General features: G+C 33.2%; 2 protein-coding genes across 2 annotated transcripts in view; both read right to left on the bottom strand.

Annotated features, from left to right (window-relative positions):
• Positions 1-4873, bottom strand: part of LOC130648239 (uncharacterized) — a 42712-nt gene extending 37839 nt beyond the window's left edge. Inside the window, exons 1-4 of the mRNA XM_057454278.1 lie at positions 4178-4873; positions 2448-2696; positions 1870-2223; positions 31-1209 (exon numbers count right to left, since the gene is read on the bottom strand). Of these exons, the coding sequence (XP_057310261.1) occupies positions 31-1209; positions 1870-2223; positions 2448-2696; positions 4178-4235 (1840 nt within the window). The 5' untranslated portion in view covers positions 4236-4873. The remainder of the gene's footprint in view (positions 1-30; positions 1210-1869; positions 2224-2447; positions 2697-4177) is intronic.
• A 2068-nt stretch (positions 4874-6941) lies between these two features.
• On the bottom strand, positions 6942-18412 carry LOC130647805 (probable serine incorporator). The gene is made up of 10 exons (XM_057453786.1): positions 18146-18412; positions 12570-12901; positions 12259-12338; positions 12036-12129; positions 11602-11645; positions 11332-11408; positions 9936-10137; positions 9048-9226; positions 8306-8436; positions 6942-7584 (listed from the first exon to the last, which is right to left on the bottom strand). The coding sequence occupies exons 1-10, from the start codon at positions 18224-18226 to the stop codon at positions 7440-7442; spliced, it is 1365 nt and encodes a 454-aa protein (XP_057309769.1). The 5' UTR covers positions 18227-18412; the 3' UTR covers positions 6942-7439.
• Between the last annotated feature and the right edge of the window lie 228 nt (positions 18413-18640).

Genomic DNA, 18640 nt, shown 5'->3' with positions numbered 1-18640 from the left:
ATAAAAAAATTAATAAAATAAAATTAATACCATTTTCTTTTATAAACACAACTGGTATATCATTTTTCATTTCCATATTTGCATCCATCAAACTTTTATTTGTAGACTGCAACTTCTTCAATTCATCTTTTTGCGTCATATCCATTTTGCTTTTTGTTTGTTTACCACTGCTATGTTTACTTACCGTTAAATTTGAATTTTCGTCATTTATAAATACAACTGGCGTCTGGTCTGTAATTTTACCTCGAGATTTTATCGTATTGTTATTAACAAAATCATTGTTTTTGTACAAAGGTTCCTTGTTCGAATTTTGTTGTCCGCCATCTTTAGAATCAGTATCGTTCAGAATAAAAATAACAGCACTTGGTATGTTATGTTTTGTTGGTTTTAATCTGGTTTTTGTTTTTGCTTCGATATCGGTTTTATTATTCACTGTTGTAGCATTACTCGGGGTAACATGATTTGGCACGAGGGATTTGGTCGCTGCTGGTGCCAATTTCGGGTATGTTTTATAATGTTGTTCATCGGTTTCAATGCCCGGTGCTTTGTTGCCATAAGTTTGTGTTTTAGTGGCAGCTGGAGCAAAGTTCTTTACATCAAAAGGTTCATTCTGTAATTTACCGAAAGCTTTCTCTATGATCTTTTTATCTTCTTCTTGTTTTTCAAAATTCTTGTCTAATTTGTTAATGTTGCCATTAATGTCCTTAAACTTCTCAATAGTGATTTTTAGAGCAGTTGCCGGAGGTGCTCTAGTTGTCATGGTAATCAAGTTGTGGCCTAACACGGTCTTGGTAGTCGAGTTGTGGCCTAACGTGGAAAAATCATCCGCACCTAGTTCAAAGGAGTCTGGATCCACTCCCTTTAAATAGATAACGGGTATTTCAGTTGGAATGCTTGACTTTTTCGTTTGTGTTTTTTGAAACTGAAAATCGGAAGTGTCAAAGTAGTTATCACTATCTGTTTGTTCACCGCTGCCACTTTCTGATGAGTCAGCAGAATCAAGAAGTGATGATTGGACATCATCAATAGCACGGTTATTAATGAAACCATCATGAGCGAAACGTTCGAGCTGTGTTAACTCAACGTCTTGCTTACGTGGATGGAAAATCTCCTTCAGCAGAGCAAACTGATCTTTTTTTGTTGATTGTGTGGGTAGTACTTTATTTTGCTGGGACGGAGAAGGGTGTTGCGATGACGAGGTTATGGCAGCTAAAAAAAGAAAACACACTCACAATATGTACACTTTTTGCTAAAACCCTACAAATCTTAGGTAGCAACCTTTTTTTTGAAAATTTATCAGTTTGAATTACGGAATTTGGAGAACACTTTACCTGTTTTGCTATATTCATTTTTAGTTATTGCTACAGAGAACTAAATGTATACTAAGATTCCAACAGAGAACTTGTACTAGTACTAGTTCTCTGATACTAGTACGACCAAAACTGACTAATGGCTGGAGTCCCTCTCAGGTGAGTCGGCCTGGTTATGAAGATTTTCTTAAAAACAATGAGATTTAAGGCCCGTATGATGTAAAACCTTTTTTTTTCTCTTGGGGTAGGGCTATGATATAGTGTCAAACCGAAGGGCATAAAAATTTGCGAAATGAATTATTTAGATAATCTGAAAACGAGGCAATTTATGTGTTATAAAATCTCATTATTTGTTGTCGTAATTTAAGCATAGAGGTCGAAATGAAGATATTTTTATACCTATTTTTACCTTCACGTTTAATATTATAAAAAGGCAAACTACCTTGTACCCTGCCCCGTCCCCACGGTCTGATGAAACCATAAGTGATATTCACATTACAGTGTTGTGATGCGAGAGAATAACAGATAGACACAAACCAGAAAAGTTGGAAAAACTTACAATCCTTCTTCTTCTTCTTTTTCTTTTTCTTCTCTTTTTCACCTCTAGTAACGTACACCAATTTCGAATTTGTATGTGACATGTCCGTCAACCACTGACAATCGTCATCAGAATGACAGTCAACTGTAAAACATCTGTCAGCCACCATATACGCTACATCACATGTGTTCAGCGCACAGCATTTTGTTGTGCATTCATTTATCGTGTTAACACGTGGTTGTTCCTTAAATGTTCCAGATTCCCGTCCATTTCTTAATTTTGCAGATAACATGACTGCACTTCCTGTGCAGGTTTGCTCTAGATCTACGTTGGATACATCATCGTGCATTTGAACTGCACTGTGTCGAGGATTCTCTGAAAGAACATTATGAAGAATATCTTTATTAAAATTACCATTCACACATATGACGTAACAACTTCTAGATATACATCATCGATTTCCCGCCACGACGAGTTTCGGCAAACATGAAGATCAAATATAAGTCAAGTATTTTGTGGCCACTTTAACCCCACGAAAGTATCTCATGCACAGAAATTATGTAAAGATTGACAAACGAATATATAAAAAAACCACATACCTAAAAATTTATTGTCCGAAATATTTTCCAACGTTTTCTTTTCCAAATAATTTTGACAGTCTCCTTGACAACGATAACATATAAAGAAGCTGTAGTATATTGCAGAACATAATGGCGAAACACAGCAAGATTGCAAACAGTCTTGTTTACTGTACGAGAATTGTTGAAGTTGAAATCTTTCATGAAGAATGGGTGATATAAACACAGATCTACCAGACGGACAAGAAAATTGTTGACTTTGAAGATACCCTGACATCAAAGAAAATAAATTAGTCATCTCTAAAGCGTATGAAGTGCTGCACAAAGTTTTTATCATAGCTATTTTGTGATTTTTGTACAGGTCAAGAATAGATATATTTATTTTAAATATGTTTGGGAATTAGAGGTCTTGATAATTAATTAATATAATTTTTTTATGAATATAAACAGTTTTATAATTACCTACTAAAATTTAGCAAAAGAAATAACATACATCACTTAAGATGTTTAAAAAAAACAAAGAAGCAGAGAAACATTTTTTTAATCATATATCACTTCTTGTCGTCTCCCTCTCTTCTTAGACGTACCCCTCGTTTCACCTATTCCAAACAAAAGACAATAAAATTTTGAGAATACAAGAGCCGTCTGTCCTCAGTTAAATATCTATCTTTCTCATACGATATAAAACGTTTACTGCGCTTCTTTCGTAAAAGGATTCAACTGCATATTTCTTTGTCCATGCACAAGACTCTACTAGTACAAATGTATTTCCTTAAAGTGCTTTACAAACAGTTTAATTAGATGTGCGTATTTAAGCAACTTCTAAGAATCAACACAATCTTAGCAAAATGCAAACACCGAACCACAGCTGATTCGTGCGTAACCAATAAAAATACCAATAAATAGAAAATCAACTTATCCTCCATTTAACGATTTTTAAAGTGTAAATCTTAATCACAAGGAAATTTCTTCATGTAGGTTTTGCAATATATTATAAAGGATTTCTGTTATTGAGTTGAAAAGTAATGAAAAGATGTGCAACGTGTAGCTAGACCAGTAAACTAGGTTTCATGTCCTAACAAACAACTATGTGGATTTTTAGGAACGAATTGGTGGTCTGGTTTTTATGAAAGTGTAATATTTAGAAAACAGGAAAAAGTATTTGGATTCTTTCTCACTGCAACAAATTTCAAGGCGGTCTAGAAATATTGTATGAAGTTACAATGAATGCTATCAATGATAAAAAAAAGCATTCTGAGTCGATTGAAAAATTTCGCTAACGATACTTAGTACTTAACGATTATTAGGTCTTTTATAAACTTTTTTTCTGGGCTAACTTTAGCGATTTTGACCAAGAATCGCAAAATATTGAAAAATTACTTCCTTTAAAGTACATACACTTTGTTGTTGCTTTTTAAAAGAAGTTTGAAGAAATAGAGATTTCTATTCTCATAGAATAAAGAATTTTAAAGAATTTTCGTTTGCAAAAAGAAAGTTTTTGCCAATGCAAAAGAACATTCAGCATTACAACGAATCACCATATGGTAATAGCTTCATTCCGATTCAGACATGTAAATTCAGCTTAAAGAACGTATTTGGATGTAATTTATGCAATAATTAAAAGTGTCAGGAATTATGGGGCTGATAAAACAAAGCAATAATAATGGGCAGCCAAGCAGAATAAACCTTCATAAAATTACAAGGTTTAGCGGTTTCATGCGCAAAAAAAATAAACAAAGAACTTTACTCACCGAAGGTACATTTGTTCATCAGTAAAACCAGAAAAAGCCATGTTAACCTACTAGACATGAAGAGAAAGGAGCAAATTCATATTTCGATGAGTTGAAAACACATATAAACGCCTTGCAATCATACACAAGACATCAACATTATGGTTCATTAACCATTTAATTATGTAAATACACCATTATTAATTCAGTGTGCATTTATTTACATTAATTATCATGTTGATAAATATGCATTCGAATAATTGTCGTTATGTTTGTATCGTATAAAAATTATTGTAAGCATTTGCGTTTAGAATTTTTAAATTTTTTTACTACGTCATAAAGACGCTTTTAGTTGAATAGCGCATTGAGAGCTGAATACTAATATCGCCTCGCTGAGGTATGAAATCATACCCTATACTGGTGAAGAAGAAAAAAGATAATCAAAAACTGAGTAAAATTGTATTAATATTTAAGAGATCGTATAAATTGTTTTTTTATGAATAATTAAAAAATTATAAAGTAAGGGATTTGGGAAAGTTAGTAAAACGAGGTAACACGCAGGTTATCATAAGAAGTTTTTGCTTAAAATAATTTCGACGAGCAGTAAGCGCGGCAGACGGGGGGAGTAACAGTGCTCAAAATTTCGAAATGCACCTAAAACGCAAGTATTTCAAGTATTATACGAATATTTCACGGTATCAAAACAAAGTAAAGTTTCAATACGGGACCTTAATTTTAAACATAATTGTTTAAGAAATAAATTTGTTTATAAATTTCTTGCAAATTTTAACGCATATATCCCCCGGTTTTAGAAATCAACATGGCAAGAACAAACTTATAAAGTTGCACCCTTGCTCAGCATACTGTAACATAAAAAAATGAAGTTTGAATAAAAAAGCACGGTCAAGCTGGGAGAGATAATTTTTTTACGCAGTTCTTGTTGTGAAAATGCATGTCTTAGTGTTCGCACATTACAGCAAACGTTCATTGCGTTCTTTATTATTTACCAACAAAAATTTAGCGCGAAATATCACAGAGGGAGCATTGTTACTGCTGTGAAAATTCAGACAGATGATCTGAAGATGCTTCTCGATCTACAAGCTACTTAGCTCCTACAGCTGTAGCCTGGGGAGAGGTTGTTAGCATTATATTTTTAAAACATTATTACTCGACACTTGTAAGTTGGGTTTTCTTTGACTGCAGTGTGAAATATACAGAAATAAGCTTCATAAAACTTAGTTTTCAATCTTCTTAAAAGCGCACATCCACACTTTAGTGTAGGATATGTTGTTCATTTATTGCCATGTCTTCTTGGCAATACACATGTTCCAACTCTAATGTCGATTTTTTTAAAATCAGTCCCAGTGACCTGACAATTATAACACATATTGTTTCAAAATGGTCAACCTTGACAACATTATTTGGAACTATCAATGAAAAGTACACTGCAAAGAAACATTCAATAGACACAAGGGACATGGGAGAATGTGTGAACTTTACCAAACGTTTTGAACTAAAGGACATGACTTATTAAATGTCACTACGGAGCCTATTACGAAATCCCCAAATTATGTCGAACGGAAAATCGATACTTTAAAGGCTTGTGAAAAATGTTTTGGATCATAGCAGAGAAAACTACTACATTCTAGTGCTGAGTGTGAGAAGGTTGAAATTAGAAGTATGACTGTCCGGAAATGCTTACAATTTAAAAATGGCGGGAAAACGAATGGGAAAACTTAACGATATAAAACTAAAAATCGAACATTTGCCATAATCTTTATTTAAACTTGAAAGACTATTTATAGCTTAGAAGAAGAATGAATTCACCGTTGTGGTGTACATATTTCGTCATAGACCGTATGATGCTTTCAGTTAATTTAACAACTACCGCTTGTATTGCAAGTGTCATAGACTAATTGTCAGCCCGTTGAAAACCCACAAGTTTGCCCGGCGTATATCTCCCGCTACTTAGGTTGACAATAGATTAGGGGAGGATTATTCGATTATCTAGACTATCTGCATAGACACAAAACTAAGCTAGGACAAATAAGGCATGGTTTCTTTGACGCATAGGACGTAGAAGCATTGTCAACAACTGCGATGCATGCTTACTTGTGCAGCGAGTTTTATTTCGAGTAAAATTAGATCCCATTAGTTTGGTTTTAATTAGAAGACAAAATTCTTACTTTTTTTCGCAATTTTCTCGCAACCTAAATTAAGCGAGTCATGTTTTTATCGCGCAATTTTGAACATTAGAGCACTCCACTTGCCCAAAAACATAGTCACCCGAAAACTTCATGCATGAAGGCATATTAGGTTGGTGTAATAAAATACTACTCGACAATACAGGACTTTCTAAACAAATTTATAAAAATTTCGAAACAATTTTCCAAGTTTCTAAACAAATTAAAATTGATAGCTAATTAAAGCTCCACTTTACACGATAAGACGATGAGGTGACGTTGTGGAAGCCTGTGTGAAGTGTCAGCCGAACAAAAAAAAAACAACCTAAGGTGGTAATGTTACAACAGGAAAAAGTCAATTTTGTAACTGACGAGGTAATTTACAGACCAGAGTAACAAACAATTAAGACGAAAGGCCGTTCTACATCGGTCGCTTCTCTTCAAGCAATAGAACACCCCGCTATGTGGTAAACACCACAATGTTGGTTGAGATGCTGTTTATATTAAGTTAAAGAACTGGCCAGAATGGTTGACCTAAAAAGCATTTCGTCAAACGTTGTCACTCCTGTTATTAGCTGGTTGAAAGAAGAAGAGACAATATCTGTTTTACTTAGACGTCTATTACATCTAGAATCCTAACATTTTAAATAACAGCCATGAATGTTAGAGGTTAAGAGAAATACAAGAATTGCATTTACAACAACGAATACTTAAATAAAAAAGTCAAATAATATGTTATAAATACATTATGCTGTGAAATTACACGGGATAAAAAAATTCAAAGAAGCACACTCTCGTCACGTTTCTCTTCTCTCAGCTAATTTAAAGTTTTTTTTCTATCTTTATTCATTTTACTCTAAAAAGCAACGCATAATACAGCTGCCACAATGAAATAAAGGGTTCTTCCTTCCTTACATCTAGTGAAATATTTCAAGATAAGCGAGCAAAATAATGCAACGCAAAGATGGGTAACGCGAAAACAAAGAATTTTATAGTACACGAATAAAAACACGAGATAAAACAAGAAAGACAAAATAAACAAATCAAACATAAACAAAGCCCATTTTCACAAGTTATATACAAGTCACATCGATTAATATTTAAGAAAAGAATTCTCGATCAGGAAACATCATGGGTGCGATTAACGTCCAAGTGAAAATAAGAAAGCACGCCCAACTGGATGCCATTTTTACCCACACGGTAGCCATGTTGCTTGTTAATGTTTCCACGTTCGATCCTTCGGGGCTAAATATAAACAGAGAATTTTCATTTTTATGTCTCAAAACAAGTACGGGTCAACGCTTCGACAGAATCGCTGTGGGTTTTTACTTTTCACATACCCTTAGATCTAGCTATACAACGCATAAGTTGTTTGATGTTTATTGGTTCAATACTTTAGGTGCAAAAATTTACGCGCCTGAGCGATATAAAATAAATATAAACTATAGAATAATCGATGCTTTTGGAAAATTTTGTCGGCATTAAAATCCGCGAATGCCGCAAAAAAAATTGTAAAAATTCCCCAGATTTTCTATTTTCCGTGAATTGAAGAAAATTTTTTTGCGTTTATGAAATTTCGCTAATATACCTAACTGTCTGAAAAATATCTGGTAGAAACAAATGGTATATAACTTTTAAAACTTTCTGCTCTCATCTCCTCAACCACTCACTTAGGTACCATCTTAACCCTTCCAAACAAGAGAGAACATAACATTACAAACGCATAGCCTAAATTCCATTCTTCCCAAGACCTAACTGATCGGTCATCGGAGTATATTCGATGAATCGAAATACGGCTCATTTATTAACAAAATGATCTTATTAACAAATGAGTCGTCAGGCGTATCGCATTTCTTTTTTAACGTCGCAGGGCATTCTTTCGATGGTAAAAAATCAAAAAAGAAACCAGCAAATATATCAAAATATGGAAAAAATACGAACTATTGATAACAAAAATATTTCCTACCTGTACCAGTTCGTTAACATCATCATGATGTAGAGTGACGCCAGGAAGAAAGTGAAATGAAAAAATGAGTAGCTATACGCTACTTGAGTACTTTCATTGTCGTAAACCTTTTGACCTTTGATCTCCACATCCTTAAAAAAAGGATTAAAATGTACGTGAGCCGATGTTTATTTTAGCAAAAGCGTTGAACTTTCAGTGAGGTATTACTGTACGTTTTTTTATATAATAATTATGATAACTATGATAGCATTGTTAGAAATATCCAAAATCAGCCCGGGTAGAAAAACACACCACAGACCGAGAAATTTCTCGACTTTTCAACCATATGAGATCATTAAAATCTCAATTTGTAGCTAGTAGAGTAACACTGAAATTAGCTGTTACGACAAAACCTATTTCATCAACAAAAAAACAGAGAAATAATTATTAATCTTTAAAACGCAAAATAAACCGTACAAAAGACAAACTTCGATATGTGGTAACAACCGCGCGCAAAGTGGACCGTACAAAGGACAGAGCTTCGATATATCGTGATAACCGCGCGTAAAGTAATCGTAAAAAGGACAGAGCTTCGATATATCGTAATAACCCCGCAAAAAGAACAGAGCTTCTATATATCGTAATAACCGCGCGCAAAGTGAACCTTACAAAAGACAAAGCTTCTACATATCGTGATAGAAAACACGGAGCTTTGATATATCGTAACAACTTTGCGCGTACAGAAAACAAAACCATTACATACCTCGTCCTGATCATCATTTATGAGAACGTTTTCCATGCTGTCAGCTTGAATGGAAAGTGATGAGCCACTACTCGTCTTAATACAAGAATACACCACTGTTACAAACAACAAAGCAGCAGAGAATCCAGTTTGCATGTCGAATCCTGGTGCTAGGCTCGTGCTCTTTAAAAAACTACCACCTGCGAAAAAAATAGAAGTGTTTTAACAAATCAACATTTAGACTTGTTTTAACGATCTTAAAGGACTCTTTCCAAACTTCTTGGTCAAAGCTCTCAGGGTATAGCATCCGCGCACGCGCATTAGTATCGATTTTAAACTGCTGTAGGTAATCATGAGGAGTCAACTTCCTAGCGCTTGCATCTTTTTCAATAACAAGCAATAACCAATAAAAATTCCGAAAACGCTACCATGTTTAGCGTATTGGAGATTTAGCATAATAACCCTTGTGCTGTGCGTTTGTCAAAAAGCCCAATTTTGACACAACTTTTATTCCAACTTCAATTGACCATAACTCAAGAACAAAAACGAACTAGATGCCCAATCCAAGCTTATTTGTTAGAAAAAGGCCTAAACTTTTATTTTGGCTTGCAGAAAGTTGAGCTAGAGTTAGGCGCAAATTTCAAACGGTAGAAGTTATCAACGGTTATTAATGAAAAACAGACATTAGTCTGACGGGCGTTGATTTTTATGACAATTTTGAATCTGGGATAGTGATACATATTGTACATTGTATCAATAGATGAAATCCCCAAAAATAGAATAAAAAAACTAGCAAAAGCTCCTTTAAGTGAAATGTCGACAAAAATACATTACTGAAAAATGACAGAACAGCAGGTAGTGAAGGAATACACTCGTCTACTGTGGTAGTAAAAGTCAATATACGCTTACTTGGGTTGCAGGTTTCATCAGGCTCATTGCTCATGGCTGACCACGTCAAATACATTGCGTATGCTGAGATGACTGCAGCTTGCAGCAAGCCAGATGTGGGCTGAGAGTCTTGGATACGCGGATGTATGGTCATGAGGGAAACGATGACGCAGAGGATTAAATTGAAACTGATGAAGAACTTATTTAAGCTGCATCCAGATTTCTATAAAAAAATCTTTGGAGCATTAAAATTGTTACTGGGTTAGTGTTAGGAATTGCGTACCCAGGGGACTAAAATGATAAATCATTTCGCCTGTTTTTTATGAGGGAGGAGGGTATGGAACTATATGATTTAAGTGTAGGACCCTTATTGGAAAGTATAACTAATTTTTCGTTCGTCTGTGTTTTTTAAGGGAAATATAGTTGTTGTCAAATCAATTGGAACTTCTATTTTATGGTAAACATATTTAAATCTTTTTAAAAGGTATAGAGAATGCAATGTATTGACTTCATAGAATGTTTCAAGCGATTTTAATGTTTCAATGTTGTGTGATTAATTGGAGAATAAGTAATCTCTGTACATCTAAGGACTATTTTTTTAATATATTTTGCATTTGACTTAATTTAAACAGACAGATGCGAAAAAAATGTTTTAGGTCTGTAGTTAACGGAAACCAGGCATATATTTTTTTGGTCTAACTATAATATACATCTACTGTATAATTCTCAATGGCTTAAAAAATCTCGATGACATCCAACGTGTTTGATAATCAGCAATTAGTCAGTAAAAATACAAAAACAAAAATTGCTTTAATTTATTCCACTCTCTTTGAAGCAGCATCTAAATTGCCTGCAAAATGTCGACTGCTTTAGAAAATTATCAAGCAAACTGAATTTGTGATAGCTAAATATAGCTCTCAGTCACATGTAGAAGCTCAGTGAAAAAATATATGTATGTTATGAAACATGTATGTTATGAAAAACATAGGCAACACTAGATTCAGGACAATGAAGGGAAAGTGGGGACAATGAAGTGGGGACAATGAAGGGAAAGTGGGGACAATGAAGGGAAAGTGGAGACATTGAAGGGAAAGTGGAGACATTGAAGGGAAAGTGGAGACATTGAAGGGAAAGTGGAGACATTGAAGGGAAAGTGGAGACATTGAAGGGAAAGTGGAGACACTGAAGGGAAAGTGGAGACATTGAAGGGAAAGTGGGGACACTGAAGGGAAAGTGGAGACATTGAAGGGAAAGTGGAGACATTGAAGGGAAAGTGGGGACACTGTAACGGTAAGTGAGAAACACTATCACCACGTTCTATAGGTTGGTATAAGCGTTGGAGGTTTATATTTTATTCACAAAAGAGAGCAAACACTTGGCAAATAACTTTCCATACAATCTGAGTAAAATAGCATACCTGTGTATAGAACAAGTAACAACATATAACAATCGTCAAAGCAATGGCGTATAATACACCCGTGCTGACCGCAAGTCCTATAAAAAAACTTCATGCATTAAATTTTAACAAAAATGCCTCAAATTATACATATTTTTAATACTTTACTGCACAATAAGAAGCCTGCTGACTACAAGTTGTAGCTGAATTTAAGAGGGGGTTTGTTTAAATGAATAATATGAATGTAATAATATTTTGCACCCACAAAACACAGTAACAATATGCACCTACCAATAAACCATTTTTTGTTATCTGTTTCTTCGTAATTACCAATCCTATAATAATAAGAACAGAAAACGATTAAGGAATCTTTTAAAGAAAAAAAATTATTTCATGGATCGCTATTTTGTGCATCCTCGCACACCTGTTATTATTATTACTATGATTATAGGTACGATTATAATGGTATTTTCACTTACAAAACGCTGTTTTTTAAATTGGCTTAGACAACACACATTATATAATATATTATATTATGTATAGACTAGTCAATAGCCTGTAGAGAATGACTGGGAATTAAGAGGTTTCAATTTAAAGATTTTATGTGTGGTTAGCACAACCTGACAAAGTGTGAATATTATTAAAGAATTTTTTAGCTTAAAAAAATACCATTAAGATTTTTGCATGAAATTCAAGTCATACTTTAAGACAGAAAAATAACGTACCATCGTTCTGACCACTTGTAAGCAAAATCAATCAGCAACACAAGTTGAATTAAAATAAACAAGAAACCTCCTGTCATACCAACATACATCCATGCTATGAAAGGAGAAATAAAAGTATAACTAAAAACACAAAAGAATTAAACCAAAAACATATACCAGAAACAATTATTTTTGAGAGAAAAATAGTATCTTCTAAAATCTTTGTTTCAGAACAAAAACCTACTTTCAGAAAAATCCCCTTTTGGGATAAAAAATGCTCCAACCAACAAGCCAATGAACATTAAAAATTTGATTGCCCAAAATCTAAAAACATGAATTTCAAGTTATTGAAGATATTATTTCAGTTTTTTTGTTCAGTATTCATGTTACTGTGGGAAGTTTATTATTTCTTGAAACTATATCATGCTCAAGAAATGACAGACTTTCCACAGTAATACAAATTTCAAACTTCATACTTGAATCACAAAATAACTTGATTCAATAAAAAGTGAAAAAGAAAATTTAAATTTTTTATAAATTGATTGTTATACTAACCCGTTTTGAAATTTGGCCCTAGGATCTTGGCTGCTCTTGACTTTAAACATGACAATGGCCATGAAGAAAAAGAATGCAGCAGCTGCAAAGCAAACACGATATACTGCCAAGTATCCAACTACTTTGTCACAGTTTTCTTCACCAACACGATCACAGAATTGAGGAATTTTTTCTAACTTGTCACGTAGCCCTGGTGACAACATAACACATGACAATATAAAGGCCAGTAACAGCATAAAAGTATAGCCAATGCGAGCTGCAGTTGAATTCTTGCATGATGGACAAGCCTTGCAACAAAGACTGCATGCAGCTGATCCACAGCAACAAGCTGCCTAAGAAAGAGATAGAATTACATTTTCTTAGATAAAGATAATGGTGTAAAGTCCGGCTTGTTTCATTTCTTAAAAGAAGTGGAAAGAATCCATGCTTCCTACATGAGAAAGTATATAGAAAGTTAAAGATTAACTAAAATTTGCCAATTTTATATCTAAGATTGATGGATAATACTGTCTGTCACACTTTTCGTGATCACATTTTATTTTCAATCACCCATAGTATTGATAATTGTTCTTCTTTAAACTGAACAGGAATTCAAATTATACAATTATATGATGGATGGAAGGATGGATGGATGGATGTGCATATTATACATGGCTAGCCTCCCAAATTTCGAGGGATATACCCTGTCTTTTATTTCCAGGAGGGGCCATGGCTTAGACGGGAAGTTCTGGAATATTTATTGCTCATTTTGAGCTACGCAGACCCAGTTAGGGTCCACGCTCTACCAGACAACTCCTTGCAACATCCACAGCCCACACAGTGTGCCATCTCCCCAATTTCCCTCACATGGCTTCGGTTAACCCAGGGCTATGGTAACATTCACTCGCCCGTATTGAATCGTCGTCAAAGGGAATCAAAATGTATAATTTAGGATTCCTTGCTAGTGATTCAAGGCATGATATAGCATTGAAAGCAGAAAAATTAATTGTAAGAAGAATTGTAAGAATTAATTGTAAGAAGAACAAATAAAGTTTAAAATAAAAAAATAAGACAAAATTAAAAAACTAGTCGTTAGCCTGTGAAAAAATCCACGGATTCGCCCGTCCTTTTTATACCGCATTGCGTGCGTCTCGCTACCTGCGCAGCTAAGCTACCATTTTGCGTGACAGACAGACGGACGGACGTATACGGGTATTATAATATAGATGTAGGCGGAAGCTTTTTGTTTTATTATAAAAACATCATCAGTGCTATATGCACATATAAAATTATTAGGTTTTATTTTTAAGCTACAATTGCCAAAAAATTGCAGCAATGATGATAATTGTTGTGTTGTCTTTGCTTAAAAACTATTACTATCGCGACATGTAATGCTTGTCAGTTTCATTGTTTAGTGACAGTCTTCTCGCTTTTATATATGTTTTAAAACTCAGTCTTTCATGTGTATTCAGGCATGGCCAGGAGTAAAACCACCCACATATGGCAATCACTCTCCTTACTCTGTGAAAAAACATATAGGGCCTATCCAAGCTTAGCCAACTTAGCTTAAACTTTTTTACAAACTAAGTTGCAGATCCTGAATTATTGTGTTTATATACTGTAAAATATAAGAAGCCTGGGATGAGCAAACAAGTGTAATTTTGTCAAATTTATAATTTTTATGCATTGATAAAGTTTAAATGCAAATCCCTTAACAGGTCTAAAATTACTGATGACAAAAAATGTCAAAATTTGCTATTTCCTATATATGACATCATAATTGAATTTGAAATTCTTGAAATGTAAATATCTTAAAACAAAAAGAGCTTTTTAAAAAAATTAAAAAGTCTTGTTATCTAACTTTTTAAGCTCTATAATATAAGCCAGCATCACTTTATACCTTGGGTTTCCTTTAACTTTAATTACTGAAAATTTCTAATGTCTGATTTTGGCATATACTTGGCAATCTTCATTGTATTGGTACTAAGATATTTATTTAATTTTTTTTTTAGCATTTCCAATTAAGGAATATCTACTAAAGATTTTGAAATTGTATGCTTTAACTAAACTATGATTATATACACCCCTATAAATTGATAAATTCATATTTATTTATTTTTGATGAACCATCCTTAAAATATTCATACCATGTGCATCGTTTTACAAAGTGTTTTCTATTGTAGCCAAGGCATCAGTAAGCATGAGCACATGCCAAAGTCCTCCAAATCATGGAAGTATTTACCGGGTAAACTATTAATAAAAAATTAAGGAATATATATACATTTTTATCTAAAGTTTTTCTATTAATATGTCCCTAACATTTTTGTGTATATATATACTTTGAGAACATTGAATGTTTTTTATGGCTTAGAGTGGGTGTTGTTTATTCAAACATTTTATGTTTTGGATTGGAAGAGAAGATACAAAGGAAAGAACTGAAGAGTTTTTAGTAAAAAGAGAAATGGGCAATAGCGGCCATCATAATTTCAAGTCAGTCACATATAAATCACATGCAAAAAATATTTTCATAAAAAATAAGGCAACGAGACTCAGTAAATGCTATTTTTGCTGCCTATATATATTATATCTCTATAATAATAGCCGTCGTATATCTGTGTGTCCACGCAAGCCGTGTCCCGTGGCGGAAACACAAAATTTTTAAAATGCACACCAATACCAAATGCAATATATTTTTGCCAACTTTGTTGCAACGAGTTAATTTAAAAGACGGGCGACCCCGTGGATTTTTCCATGGGCTAACGACTAGTATATATATATTTGAGGTACCTATCAAATAGACAAGTTTCATCTGATGCATGTTGTTTATAATCCCCCGAATTTTTTAGACAAATTTTTAGGCAAATCGACAGGCAAAATTTTATTTACAGGTGGTAAGTCGTGGATTCCTTCCAAACTTTATTTTCAGGTTGAGGCATTTTTGGTCTTAAAATTCAAAAATAGTTTGCATTTAGTTTTGCTTTAGAATATTTTATCAGGGAAAAGATGCCATTAGCTACAGTATACATAAAAGTTTTCAGTTTCAATTTGACTTTAATTTGAACTCTCTACACACCACTCAGTTCACTCTACTTCAATCTCGGACTTCTCAAGTTTCCTGACATGATCTCCATACAAAATATTATTTTTCTGCACAACTTAGCTCATAATAGCCTTCCTGACACTATCAAAAATACTTTTTCCATTAACTTTTCTCATGATCAACACACTCGTGCTGATCAACAAGGGCTTTTAAAATTACGTTTTGTTGTTTCAACATCATTTGGGAAAAAGTCTATCAGATTTCACTCTTTAAAATCGTGGAATGAGGTACAAAAATCCTTTTCTTTTTGACTTCTTAGTAAATCTACTTTGAGATCCAACCTATTCTATTTGAGCATTTCTTAAACAGCTACTAAATTTTATTATAGTGTATCAGCCTCCATATTTTTTGCATCATGCCTTGTGCCTTGATTTTTGACCTGCTTTTCTTGGTATAAATTCCTATTTGACTAGATATATCTATATGAATTCCTTTGCGTTTTGTATTAGTCCCAGTCCTGACTTTGCACTTTGTCCTATTTGTGATTTCCTGTTTCTTAGGTTGTCACCACTTTCATTCAAGCTATTTTGCTTTGTGGTGATCTCCTTTCAATAGACTTATTTACAACAATACTTATAAAATAATTTTTCTATAAAATAATGTACTTTTTGTCTATTGATGAATAAACTATTACTTACTTACTATTACTTAATTTCTTCCCCCAGGGTGTGCATTTTTTTTCCTGTCGATTTTTTAGATTTTTTTTACCCATGCACAAGAATCCCCCCATGAAAACGTAAATGTTGAAACATGTCCAAACACATTTTTTTTAAAAAAATGAAAAAAATTCAGGAGACACCGGGTGTACTTGTTATTATGGTAAATATGTTTTTATTTATGTTCTTCTGGATAGGTTGAGACTGCAGTCCTTCTAGTTAGCTATACCTTGCATAACTGTATCACCTAAAAAAAAACCTGACTAAGACAAATTTTAGTCTTCATATTACTTGTCTCTTCTCTCCACGTGTAGTAACCAATCACGATGCTCGTTTTTAAAAAAAATTAATCTAAAATTTTCGTGGCCTTAATATACCAATGAAGAAACATGTAGTTTTAGTAGTTTTGTTTAGTGTTAGGTTTGTAGGTCTCTGTTTGACCTTTTTCTCTTTTATTATTTTTTTTTCTGCATGCTGTCACAAGGTAAAATACACTGTCAGGTTTTTTAGCCATGTACAAATCTTAAACAAACTGATTTAAGATTTTAGCTCTGAATGTAGATTTTAAGGAATTATCCAAAGTTAGCAAGGCTGTCATTAGTTTTTGCTATTCTTTTAATGGAATTTCTGCATTGAAAATGATATTCTTGTATGTTAAAAAGGATAAAAATGTTGTTTATCAATTCTTTTAAAATTTCTTGAAAATCTTTTATCATTCTTCAGATATTTGAGCTCAATCTGAGTTAATATCTACTATTTGTCATCATATATATACATTTATATCAGTTTTTATATGTTGTTTTTTTCTCAATGGTGGCCTCACCCGTTTAGCTAAGAATATATATATATAATAATAATTTGACGGTCTCCATATTTAAAAACTGTAACTATGTTATCTGTATCTATATCACTGAAATAAAAAATTCAATTCAATTCAATATTTTTATCTGATCTTAAGACTCATTGATGATAATATAATAAATCAGTATCATTTAAATATCTTGCAAAGTTGCAAAAAGTTTCAAAACATTTTAGCAATTCTGGTATCCGGGTTAATATTATCAAATTTTGAAAAAGAAAACAAGGAACTTTTGGGAAAAATAACACAGGAAATTTAGAAGATTTTTAGAACATGATTTATTGTAATTTAAAGTTTTAAAATTTTATAAGAGTTTAACTATAATATCCAACTGCAGTGAAAAATTTTCACTGCAGTTAATTTGTGTGATCATTTCTTCATAAAACATCAAAAGTTTGGCTACTAATAGAGGCAGTTGTACTTGGTGTATAAACTTTCCATGCTTCCATAAATTTTGCTGCTGAATTTAAATATGCTGCTCATTTTTGTTGTAAATGATCAGAAAATTTGAAGCATGTTAACCCGGATCCGAGAATGTGGACTTATGCTCTTTTGATGATATCTTGACCTTTTTAATTTTTTTATCCTTTTTAATTAAAGGTAGCTAGCTAGCTAGAAACGTAACGTCAGTATTTTTTTAAAAAGTACTCATGGCATCACAAGTCTTAGCTTAGCTAAATAACATGAGAACAAAAAACGATTCTAAAAGGACTTGATAAACAACTTTTTATCCTCAACAACATACAAAAATACCATTTTCGTTTACTTTGTTATAGTTAAGAGCCTTTTATCCTCTATCTGCACTAAATGTGATTTTTACTCAGCAGCACCTGGCTGCTTTAGGTAGCTAGCTAGCTCTGATTGAAATGTATAAGTAGCCATTTCAGTGGCCACAACAAAAAATTTAAATTCAGTACTTAGCTGTGATATGACCGAGTCTCATGTAAAAAGGATAGGCATTATAAATGAAATAATTATATACCTGAGTTGCACAACAACCACCAATAGATGGTAAACAACTAGCAACTGAACAGCCGCCTAGTAATCCCAAAACACTCCCCATATCATGTATCGAGGAACCATAAAAGTTCTAAACTTGAGGTGAGTCAGTTAAAAATTTAGACCGAAATAATTGCTACCATTTTTGTTGTTAAAGTAAAATAATTACTACTTTGAGTAGGTCAATCTGTGTTTCGCCGGGAACCGAAATGTTCTTTCATCATCCTTTTTTATCTATGTTTTCCTTAAAGTTCTTCCATTATTTTAATTGTGTACAGGTTCTCTTGATCTTATTCCCCTAGAAATAACATTAAATAAATCAATTAGGCAAAGACGTAAACAGAATTTTACTATTTTTATCTAATTGGAATACCCAAAGTAATTTATTGGTTGGTTGCCCGGCGGAGATTTTCAGGACCGGATATTGCTATTAATTATCTGGTAATTTCGACATTTGAAAACAAAAAACCTCTTCCTG

The sequence above is a fragment of the Hydractinia symbiolongicarpus genome, chromosome 6, assembly GCF_029227915.1.
Source record: "Hydractinia symbiolongicarpus strain clone_291-10 chromosome 6, HSymV2.1, whole genome shotgun sequence".
In the NCBI taxonomy this organism is placed as follows: Eukaryota; Metazoa; Cnidaria; class Hydrozoa; order Anthoathecata; family Hydractiniidae; genus Hydractinia; species Hydractinia symbiolongicarpus.
The sequence above is the reverse complement of the archived record's forward strand: the minus strand, read 5'-3'. Positions and strand labels throughout refer to the sequence as shown.